General features: G+C 41.8%; 1 protein-coding gene across 8 annotated transcripts in view; it reads right to left on the reverse strand.

Annotated features, from left to right (window-relative positions):
• Positions 1-12,564, reverse strand: part of MYO5A (myosin VA) — a 97,016-nt gene that overhangs the window by 54,833 nt on the left and 29,619 nt on the right. For all 8 annotated transcript variants that reach the window (XM_063412361.1, XM_063412359.1, XM_063412357.1 and 5 more), the window contains exon 5: positions 305-461. In XM_063412361.1, coding sequence (XP_063268431.1) covers positions 305-461 — 157 coding nt within the window. The remainder of the gene's footprint in view (positions 1-304; positions 462-12,564) is intronic.

The raw sequence follows: 12,564 nt of genomic DNA on the forward strand, positions 1-12,564 counted from the left end.
TCTTCTCCAATTGCATCTGGCCTTAAAAATGCTGAAGAGACTTAAAGCAGTATTCACATAAAAATTACTTTATGTGAAATACATTAGCAACATTGATACATTACCTCCCATTTTCTCTCAGTCTCTCATAAATGTTACAAAAATGACATCGAAAGCAACTCCTTGTAAGTGGATTAAACACAAAATTTTAATGTATATTTATAAATGTTTTTAAGAAGTATGGATTGCTGTCCCTATTGAACGCTTGTTTGTCCCAGTAATAACTGCAGCTGGAGGGTGGGGTTTGGTGCAGCAGCTCTCTTACCTCCATGATGGGGTTGGAGGCCAAAACCTTCTCCTCAACATTGGCCTCACTGGCAGATCCACTGACCGTGGCAAAGTACCTCATGGCATACTTAGCAGAGACAGTCTTCCCAGCTCCAGATTCCCCACTGACAATGATTGACTGATTTCTCTCATCTCTGAAACACAAACACATGTTAATTCCCAGCTGGTCTCCCAAGGACACTTATTTTCTGTGTCCACAGCCTGGCAGCAACCCCTCCACCATAAATGTTAGCAGTACAGCATAAGGTAAGTGCAGGTGGCAGACACAAGGCAGTTAGATACCAAGCTGGCTGGCTGGACTGCCTGCCAGCAGGATGCTCCTCCAGGATGGATGCTCCTCCAGGATGGATGCTCCTGTGACAGTCCAGCCAGCCAGCCGAGCTGCTTTAGACAACCTGGCTACAGCAAAGGATCTCTTACTGCTAGGCACTACACGCTTCTGCAGCTACTTCTATCCAGAGTCTGTGGCACAGTGCTCCACTAAATTACCAGTGGTCGTTAGTAAGGATCACAAATGCCATCTTACAGAGGGAGAAATCAACAGTAGAGTCAGCCACACAGACCTTTTGTCCCTCTGCTCTAATCACCAGCTTATCCCAGAATTGTTCTGAATCTGAAAAATTCAAGCATGGCTGTTCAGGACACAGACAGCACCTCTGGAGTGAAGAAAGTGCCTTTGCTGTGAAAAAATTTCTTCTCTTGTGAAAAAGAAGAATTTCCATTTGCTTCTAAAATAATTTTCTCTCGTCTCAAAGAGAACTCTGTGTATAAACCCAACTATATGAGTAAACAACACACTACAAAATAACATAGAAATTAACAATAGAGTCTGAAACTTTTAAAATAAAGACCATATGTGCTTTATAAAGCTTTAACATTTTCAAGGCAAATTAAGTTAAAATAAAAGGTATTTTGAAATATTCCTATGAGTTGGGTAAGCTTAATCCTATTTTACACACTAACATGAAAAGAGGCAAAAGGAGGAATAAAACTTTCCCCCAAAGCTTTACAGAGCTGGGGCTGGAACACAGAGGGCACAGTCAAGGTACAGACCAGGCTGTCCTTAAGGGCCAGGAGCTGTGAATGACACTGCAGGCAGCACAGTGACAGTCTGCAGGGGCTGCCAATGCCTGCTGATGGCATCAGGAAATGCTGTGCAGGGAAATCAGACATAGGCATGGAAAAACTGCCTATGGTTTCTTCCCCATTGCCCCTCGCAGAGTTCACTCATGGTAGACAGAGGTGTGTGGGAGAGAGCCTGTGGCTCAGGAAGCTTCAGGAGCTCTATGGATCCTCCTGCTCAAATAGAGCAGCAGCAGGATACAGGAGAAACCCCAGCAAATGCCTAAAATCCAGGCCTAAATGGGACAACCAGTAACAAACAATCTTCCTCTCCCACAGACAGTCCCAGCAGTGAGCCAAAACCAACCATTTCTTCATAGGACTGGCACCATTTTCTCTTTTTCCCCCTGTGCACTTTCAAATAGAAAAAAGAAAACCGCATGCCATTCTAAAATATGAAACTTCTGGTCTGATTTCAGAGACTGCCTAACACAGCAGATAGGCAACAACATAACAAGCTTTTCATGTGTAGATCACCAGCTGCTTCATGTATTAAGTATCATTAAATATCATTAAATATATGAAGACGAGGAAGTTCAGGTCTATGAAATGGATCCTCTGATGGTTAAGATTTTTTTAGTTCCCAAAGTACAAAAAGCTTTCAGGAAAACAAGGAATGCAAGCTCACTCAGACTTCTGACAAAACTGTCAATAAAACCCAAGCTCTTTTGCCAAGAAAGGACACGGAATAAAAGATGTCTCATTCTAACTGTCACAGTCCTGAAGGACACGTGTGGGAGCACGGAAAATACACTCTGGTTTTGCAGTCCTCAGTCTCTTCTCAGGAGTTCCACTTTTACAAAGACAGTACTGACAAAATGAGTTTGGAATAATTTCTCCTTAAGAATACTGTTGCTAATTAGCTGGAGTTTCTTCCTCCCCTATCATAAAATATGAAGACTGCTGCTCTCCTCAGCACACACTCAACGTGCCCAGGAATAAGGGATCCATTATCATATTCCTGTGTCAGTACATACAACACACACACACATTGGCTAGAGGAGAGAGGGTTTGCTCTGTGTGAGCTGCAAACGTTGCTGCTGTCCCTTCTGCAGTGATTTCTGTGCCTGCAGCAGCCACAGCCATGGTGACAAACAAAGGGCTCCCTCACTGTCCGCAGCCGTGTCCTGCTGCCAGCGCCCCATCCACGCTCAGGGCCGCTCTTGTCTTCATCAGTGCATTAATGCATTGTTCTGCTTTAACACACTGCAGTGGCCATCCTCCAGCACATCATTCTGTGAGCTTCTTGGCAGAGAGAAAGGAAAACACAACAAAACGCCCGAGATCACACTGGGCACTCGAAGGAGAAAGGACAGCACAACACAAACCCAAACAGCGGCACGAGAGGAGCTCCTGCTGCCACAGCCCTTGGTTTATGGACACCCTGCCACAGAGAGAGATTTAGTCTTGGAGGAGGCTGGAGTGGTCCTGCCAGGCAGCTGTGCCAGCTCAGCAGAAAGCTCTTTAATGACAGAAAACTTTAAAGAAACAAAACACCACAATTAAAAGAAAAATCACAAGTAAACTGGCATCAAAGCCCCTTGGATGATGTACGTAATGGAGTTAGAATTATTTTTAATGATAGGTATAAGCAGTGAGCTGTGTAAAATATAACCCCTGTTTATGTCAAATGAAATTTTCATAATCAGGCTGCATTAAAAACAAAACAAAATTTAGAAGACCAAAACAAAGGAAAAAAATCCCCAGAAAACAAAAGTGACACCACCCAAGTTCTCAGATACATACTGCAACCTTAGAGTTATTTTTAGTTAAATCACTAGCCCCTGACCTTTGACCTGACATTTTGAATACTTAACATGTCCCCAGTCAGAAAAAAAGGCTATAATTAAAACTTTCACTCAATGAAACAAGTAAGTAGGGCAAGAGCTTTATGTGTGACACCACTTTGCAGCCAGATGCCACATTTCACGCAATGCTTCCTCTTCTTGCAGTTTTTTCTATGCATAAAACACGTAAGTGGACGATTTTAAAATTAATATTCCTTCTGAGTGGAGGGAACATTTTAATGATGCTTTTGCAAACAGAAATGAGGAAAAACAGTGTGGGAGATGATAGCTGGAGGAGTCCTCTTTCCCCCAAAGGCAGATAGCAATCAGATCCAGCACACAGAACCACCTCACTGTGATCCACGTTAGGCTCAGGCATTGGTCTGGATCACATTCAGCTTTTGCTGTTTCTGAACAGCAGAAGAATAAAGCTACATTAAAAGTGCCATTTTAAGATGACAGGCCAAGATACTTCACAAGCTGTAATGTGAAATGACAGGCCGAGATGGCTTGCAATAGCAGAGGATTTGGTTCAGAAATCTTCTATATAAATTCTGTCAGGCCTATACTTTGGGAATCATGTGAGGGTAACAGCTATTTCTTGATAAATACAAGAATGAGGACACACTACAGAATACCTAACTGGTAATTTAAAGTGTTCTTTATCACAAAAAATAATGCAGAACCAGATTTCTGCACAGGCTGGTAATTTTTAAAGACAATTTTACTTTATCTACACAATTTTGTTGACAGGCAGTATGTTTATGAGGAAATTCACTGTCAGAGTGCCAAAACTGAAAAGATGTGGTCTTACCCAGATCCTGGAAGCTTGAGATTACAGCCTACATAGCAACAGGGCTTCTTATGCTTTGAATAAATGCTGCAAAATTTAACACTGAAGATAGTTTCTTCTCAAAAAAGGTTCAGCATTGAGGAAGACAGAGTGCTGCAAAATGTCTTGAGATACCTTACATTCAGAAAAGGGTTTTGCAAGTTATGAATGAAATGACAACACACAAAAAACCCAGCAAGTGGTTCTACAAACATCACCTTGCTCTCAAGAAGTGAAAAAACCCTTTGCTGAGGATGTGCCTGTACCTTAATGCAATGCTTTTATAACACTGGTTACTTGAAATTTTATATTTTCTAAAAATGCATGGTAGGTGCTTTCAGAAGAGCTCAGTGTGGAGGAACTGCTACTCTCATGAGGTCCCAGCTGTCAGATGTACTGGAAGCAAGAGCAAGACTGTCACTGGGCACCTCCAATCTGTACAGAGCTCTGCAACAACACTGACCCATCACTGACAGCTGTCGTCATCCAGGGCAGCTTTTCATGGTTCCAGTTGACCAATGGAGAAATTGAGGCAAAAAAGAAAAACCAGTGCAAGAATTGCAGCAACAAAGTTGCTAATATTAAAGGCAGAGTTGCCAATTTTCAAACAATTTTCATTCAAGATCGCTGCACCCACTTAAGCTGCTGCCCACAAAACCAAAACAGCTTACTGCATCAAAGTCATCACTTCCACAGCAAACTGTCCAAACAGATCAGGATAGTCAAGACATGCAGACTGAAAAATCCTTCCAGATATCTTTGTTTACCTTCTTTCTCTGTACCAACTGAAAATCTCTCTGAAGCAGGAACACTAAAAGTTAAAAACCTCTGTATCAATAAGCATTTCAGAGAGGATTAAAGCAGCCCTAAGCTATCTGACTGAATCATCAAAGCACAACATTTTTTGTGCTTTTTTTGCTTCCTATGACCGATGGATCAGACGTATCACTTGATCTTGGCTTTCAGACTCATGACTCCACAGCAAATAACGTTAAATAAATGTATATAAGCATAGCCCCCACACAAACATCAGCTTGGGAAAATGAACAAAAGGAATACAGAATTACTGACAACAAAAGGAATACAGAAATTATTGACATCAACCTCAATACTCCTATCAATCCATTTATACCCAAGCTACCAGCACCTCTCCCTGGAAAAAATGTATCATTAACAGCTGATTTGAAAAGATTCTGATGTGGACTTTGAAATGCTTGCCTGTGATGAACTACTTCAAAGTTGAATTGTCTCCGTGTCATAACACAGATGAGATTGGCAGAAAAGATCAGAGTGCAAGATCCTTAATATATGATGAAGGAAGCAAATAACAGGGCAATTTGATGAGAAGAACATTAGTACTTACTTTGTCTTTGATCCTGAATAATCTGTTTGTTAACCTTGAGGACACTGCCAAGATGCTGATGTTTTTAAGGAAGCTTCTTGTCAGGGTGGTTTGAAGGCCACCACCTTCAGGACATCTTCCCCCCTCACAGCTAAAAGGTTAAGTAATTAAATCTCCTGGCTTTTCTTTTTTTCCCCTTTTATTTTCTTCCCCTTGTGGAGTTGCTGCTGCTTTATTCTTTTCTTTTGCAATAACAGCTTATGGGTAAGGGTATCAACCCCATTCCATATGACCATTTCAGTTTTATTTAACTCAAAAATGCACAAACTGTTGCTAAAGACCCAATTCTCTGATTTTCAAAAACTAAAACCCTCTACTGCTTCAATGCAAGTACACAATAAATAGCTTTTATTTAATCTGGCAGTGACAGTTTGGTCTTCTTTATCTCACTACTGCTCTTCTACTGCAGTTCTGTGGTGATGAGATAGACTTGTAAGCCTGAAATGGCTTTACATTTTCAAAACAGTGAATTTTCAATGATCAAAGTACCTGACAAACTCCCAGGGAAGGAACCTGTGACTCAGGGAACATTTGGGAGAGCTCCTGTTCTCAGCACACACACACAAGTACCACTAACATCAGCGTGCGTCATGCCCAAAGACAGAAAAGGAACCTTGTGCTTTGCCATCCTACAGCTGAATTATGGCAGCAGGAGACCCAACACGAGAAAATAACCTAAAAACTAATGACATTGCTGAAAGATCAGATAGGAGCCACTCTGAAATGCTGCCAGGTTTGAAATCTTGCTGTTCTTTCAGCAGGTGCAGCTTCTCTGGGAGACACGGGATTAACTAAGGACCAACAAAAACTTAGTTTAAGCTATGTTTCATATTTTACACCTTAAAGCAGATTTCCAAACCTCTCAAGGATACACGTACATATATGCAGCTGACATGATTTAGTGTCTCCAGTAGTATAAACAAAACCCTGACCAAAGTAAACATCCCATTTCTGCAATCTCTCAGCATCTCCATTGCATATTTGTGACAGCACATGACCAAAATAACCTGCAGCATCTACAGTCAGAACATTCACAGATCTTTGACAGTATCATTAAAAAAATCTGTTTACTAATGATCATTTCCCTCACCATGAGGCACTGGTAACAAAGCCAAAATAAATGAAATTTAGACAATGCACTTAAAATAAATCAGCGTGAAAGTGCTAAATATCACTGTAACTGCTTTACTGATGTTCCCAAATAACTGCTGTTATAGGAATCACAGAATCAAAGAATAGAAAAATACATCTAATACTCCACATATTCCAAACAGCTCATTCAGTCTTGGAATAATTATCCACAGAAGAAAATTTGAACTCCTTTCTTGTGAAACCCAGCAGATTTCATCAGGCAGCAATACACAGCCAAGAGTTCTCTGCAGTATTGAATGTTTTGTGAGCTTCACAGAAAGCAGCTTGATTAACTTACTAAGAAATTTGGAAGGATGTTCCCAGCCACTGGTGGCCAGCCCCTGCAGGCTAAGGGAGCCCTGTCCCCAAGGACTGGCATCCATGGTACAAGATGAATAAGGTTTTGCACAACTCATCTGAAGGCTCACTAAAAATATGTCTGATTTAAATAAATGCTGAAATAAATCGTGCTTCCTAAAGTTACCAGTGATTGTAAACTTGAAACCAAAACATAGCCACACTTTTTTTTCCAGGACACTCTTCTCTTTTCAGCACAAAATGTGGTTTTGGAGTGATACAAGGATTTAGCTTTTTCTTGAAGACTCACCAGCCTGTGCTCTCCTCAAGACCTGCCCTCCCAGTCCCCTCCCACAGTAGCTCCCAGGTTGATTTTTTGGGCAGCTGTGCTCCACTTTTCTGTGATGCTCCCACTGTTACAGTTACTTGTTTTTCTAGAAGCCCAAAATTGCTTCTCCACTTATCTTAATATAAAAGGCAGCTGTAAAACCCACCAGTGCTGGGAGGTTTAACACGAGTCAATGCAATATATTTAGCTTCACCTCTGCCTAAGGGCAGGGTTGTGTGGCAGCAAACGAGGCTGTGCATGCTCAGCTGCACTCCTTCAGTGCAAAGGCCTTTGAAACCCAGCCCAGCACAGCCAGCATCTGCTAGAAGCCATTTTAAAACCTGGCAACTCTACAAACCCAGGATTTGCTTTTCAAACAGAAGTAACTGAACTGTTCAATAAATAAATAAATAAACAAACACACAAGAATTCATTCAGCAGTTTTCTAATGCTCCTGGACTGATGGAAGGCAGCAGCAGCCAGCTCTGGGCTGCCTTCCCAGCACCTCTCACTTTACGGGGCAGGAGGCAACATCTTGCCCTTCATCAAATAAACTATTTTAATCACAAAGTTCTTCACAGCCTTAAATAAATTCTGTTATCCCCTGTTTCTGGATATGGCTAGTGACCTCCTTAAAATGGGAAATTTCCCCTGCTTTGTCCTCTCACCTTCCAACTGCTCCCAAGCCCACGCTGCACAAGCACACCTTGCCATCATCTCTGCAGGTGCTGAGCTGCTCTCCCTCCCTGGGAGGTCACCTTTCCTGCAACCAGGCAGCCTGACAGGTCTCTGCCCTCACCCCTGCCATCCTTACCCTTTTCCAAGCTGCCTTCTTGCAGTGCTGCTGGAACAGCAGGCACAGCCCCTCTCTCCCTGCAGAGCCACCGCGGCTCCCGGTGCCAAAGCCTCCAAACTCACTTGTACTGGCACAGCCCAAAATTGACTGACACAGAGAATTTAGTTCTTCCACCCTCAAAGGCTGGTGTGTGGATTAACAAGACAACATCTGTAAAACAGCTAAAATGTGCTAAGTGCTACCTAAGGGCCAAGGATGATTATGAGAGACTGAAGTGCTCTGAACCATTCTGTAGAGACGTGATGGGCAAAGAGCAAAAGAAAACAAAAGAAAAAGAGAGTTACAAGTGCTTTGCCCCAGAAGCAAGCACAGAACAGCAGCCACATTTCTGTGTCTGTTCCACCTTCACACACTGTATCCATTGGTTTATTCCGACTGCCTGGATCTAACATGCTCTGGCCTGACACAACCCAGTCTTCACAGATGCCACCCATTAACAATTCAGAGAATTCTTCAGCTGCAACCTTGAGTCATAACAATCGCTCCTGACTAAGCAGTAAATTGATTCTTTGTAGAAGCATTCACTTTTAATAAGCATGAAACATCAGTACAATAAACCACGTTCTTTAATCTCGTTTCTAAATATATTTCCAGTTTAACTTGTTTTTCTAAGCCTAACAGCATTTCTCACTGATGTCTTTAGCTGCTGGAGAAAAGAGGATGTTCTGAGCACAGGGCCAGGAACAGGATGCTCAGTGCTGGGACCAACTTTGGGCTGATCCAGGCCTGGCCACAGCACACCACCTCTGCCTCATCTCTACACAAGCAGAAATCGAGACTCCAGTATTAGGGGAGACAGGCTTTGGTAAGGCTTGTAACGTGCCTGGAAGACACCAAACCTTCAGTGAAAGCAAATGTTATTATGTAATAGATGTTACCTGGCACAGAGATCCCTTAATGCTGCAGGAAAGGAGGGGGTGAAAAATGCAGCTCATTTGCTCATTTTTGTACACTGAAAGCATTGAACTGAACTGCACTATCAGCTACGTACTCTGTTCTCACATATTTTATTGTCAAGCTGGTCATCAAGTCAGCAGACACAGGATCAGGACTTCTGATTCGGTGGCTCAACACCCTGCTTTTGCCACCTTGGTGAACTCACCAAAGCTGCCCTCCCAATCCCCATGTCTGCTTGAACTTACAAAATGGAAGTAAGGATGCTGATCTCCTCTGTAAAGAACTTCGGCATCTGCTCATTGAATGTGCAAAGCAAAAATGAAATAACATTATTATTCACAACCTGAATTCTCCTGAGTCTGTTCCAGTTGCAAACTCAACCACTCCAAAACAGCTCAAGTTCTTAAGAATCTTTGCTTCTCTTTAACAACAGCTTGGTAAAAGCATTCTGCAACACTCTCACAACCAGAAGATGTCTTTTTTTTTAATTAACAAAATGCACCACTTGCCATTATAATTACATCCAGGAAACACAGCTCTTGACTATAAAAATGTCAAAAGGTGAAAAGATAATGAATTGTCAGTAACATCTCCCAACACATACAAATGAAGGAAACTGAGGTCAGCACATGCTACAAACCCATGACAGATTGCACTCCAGAGGAGCACAAAGATGAGCCAGCACTATGCAACTGATTTATCTGGGGATTAGTCAGAGGTCACTCCTGCAACAGTTTAGGAAAGCTCATTGCTTAGCTACCAGCAGGACACCTCACATGAACTCCAGCTTCCAGCTACAGCCATACTTAACCCTTTCCTTGCCTAAAACCAATCACTGCTTGGACAGGTAGGTCCCTTGTATCAAGTTGATTCCCCCATCTGCCACCTTGTACCTGTAACATCGTAAAATGTCAGGCTCCAAGTATAAGACACTACTCCAAAATCATCCCATCAGAAAGGAAGATTTTTCCCTTTGCACTCTAACAACAGGGGCTCAGAAACACCATCTCTTCTCAAGGCAGATATTTAACTCAAGGAGTTCTATGTCAAGGCCATAAGTGGAGGAAGGTCATTGTACATTTGTCCAGTACCCACCACAGCAGGCTCTCATTCCATAACTGGATCTGACGTGTGACAGATTGTTAATCATCCCTGCCATGACTTCTGGCAGGGGAAAATACAGTATCCATTTATTAGACAGAAGAAGCAGCTGATCAAATGTGCATTTTTGTAAGAGGACATCATCTTGGGATGCCTGGGATAACTGGAGACTCTGAGTAAAGATGCTTTCAAAACACCTACTCAACCGCTCACCAAGCTTCCTTTTGAACAAAAAGTGAGAGAAAAATATCTTCCTGTAGGTGAAAGCCATCAGACACACACAGAAAAGCTGACAAAACAGAAAGGCAGACTGCTTATTAAAGGTAATTTAATGAAAAAGCTACACAGTACCACAAAATAAATCACTATACTTTGTCCAAATAGAAAAAACAAAACTCTGGAAATTGATGCTTTAAATACTGTTGTTTTCCACACCAGTATTTATTATGGTTTAGATGGAACTCATCAATATGCAATTCTGTTTGAAGAGGTTACTTTCAGCTTAAGCAATGCTAGACAACTTTACTAATTAATCAGAAGGAAATCTCAAAGTTAATTTATTAAATTGAATCTGCTGTATCTGCCATCAACCACAAGTAGGATGGAACAAATCAGACCAACAAAGTGCAGATAAAAAAAAAAAAAGCATTATCTTAATTACTGCAATATACTGTCAGTAGGCAGGGGAAAGAATCCTGTGGAGTAATTTTTTTTTCCCTAATAGTGTTAGGAAACTGATAATCATAAGTCTCATACATTAATGCAGTTCTTAACAGTTTCAAGAGTACAATCATCAGCATCTTACTGCAAACCATAGAGTTAAAAATGTATTGAATATTCTATTGAACATTACATAGAAAATGAGCCACACCTGCTGATGGTTCTGATTCCTACTGAAGTTGTAATTGAAAATAAAAGATAAAATGTTTGGCAACTGAAGCTTTGCTTCAATTTTCATAGTTAGCACAGAGGGGTAACTGAAGACTGAATTTGGGTTTTGTTAACAATTTGGAAACACTGACATACAAAAGTGGCATGCACTGCAGCTCAAAGGGTTCAACACATGCAAACACCCACGTGCTGACATTGAGGTTTATGTTTCTGGGACAAAAATAATAATAATTTTTAAATTTTAAAAAGCAATAATAATTTTCTTCCTTCTACATCACTCATCTGCCTTAAACAGTTCCATATATTCACTCAAATGGAGTGAGCTATCCACAGAACACACACTGCCATTGCTGAGGAGAGCCCTGTGAGTGCAGGTCCCAGCTCTTTGCACAAGCACAGCTTGCTAGAGCTGCACCTACAGAACCAAACCACTCTGCACATCCCCAGCCAAACGATCCTGCTCCTCCCCACTGGGACACTCCTTGGACAGAGCAGGAAATCTGCTCCAAACCCTCACAAACCTGTGGTCTGCAGGCTCACACAACCCAAACCAGTGCAGTTACTGGGAAGGATGAAGCACTCAGAACCCTAAGCCTAACACAATTCAAGTGCAGTTGTAAAACTAGACCACTGCTTATTTTAGGCACAGCAGACGAAAAGTGTCTGAAACAAAGCTGTCAGTCTGTGCAGAGGAGCAGCAGGAGATGGAGAGAGAAAAGGAAAAGGTACAAAGACACAGATGACAAGGGAGGAAGAGAAGGGAAGGGGGCAAAGGAAAGAAATAATAATCCAAAATGAGATTAATCTTAAGAGCTGTGCATGTTTTCCTGCACCAAAAAAGACAAGAAGCTACCAAGCAAACAAGTAAGCACTGCTGGCTATGGATAAAGCCGTGCTCCTTCCCACTAACCCTGCACTGGAAACTGCTGACAGAACTGCTGTAGGAAGAGCAAATCCCGAGGCTCCAACAGGCCCACCACTCCCCAGCAGCATGCACCCATCATTTGGCTCCCACCAGGCAGGAAATGCCACATGCAAAGGTATCTTTATGTGCTGCTTTACACTGCAGTGAACCCCAAGCAATTGCTGTGTATCATTTCTCATGAACAAGCCACATCCATCCCTGTCACTCCAGTGGGCATTTCTGCACTGTATTTTTTCTGAGAACACAATGCAAATATTTAATCCCTGGCTTTCCAGATTTCTGCCAAGGGGCATTTTCTTTGGCTGAAGAAGGCTCCAGAGATCATTTAGTTAACCATGCACATGGATGGAGTTTCTCAGCTGCAGAAGATGAAGCAATGAAGCTGGAAAGAACAAACTCTAAATCACTAAATTATAAATTAACAAGAAGACCTAAGGAGTAAATATTTAGAAGAGCTCACTGAAGCCTTAAGGATAGGAGCATCATGACTAATTATTCCAGTGATCATTTAAACATGGAGTTCGGAAAGATCAGAAACAAGAGAAAAATAAATCTCACCAATTACACACATAAATGCAGATTAATGCCATGTGACTAGCTACTGCATGAATATGCAAGGCACTTATTGAAATGTTAATACAGCAGTCACAGACAATCTGATTTTCATT

Source organism: Prinia subflava, chromosome 15 (assembly GCF_021018805.1).
Source record: "Prinia subflava isolate CZ2003 ecotype Zambia chromosome 15, Cam_Psub_1.2, whole genome shotgun sequence".
In the NCBI taxonomy this organism is placed as follows: Eukaryota; Metazoa; Chordata; class Aves; order Passeriformes; family Cisticolidae; genus Prinia; species Prinia subflava.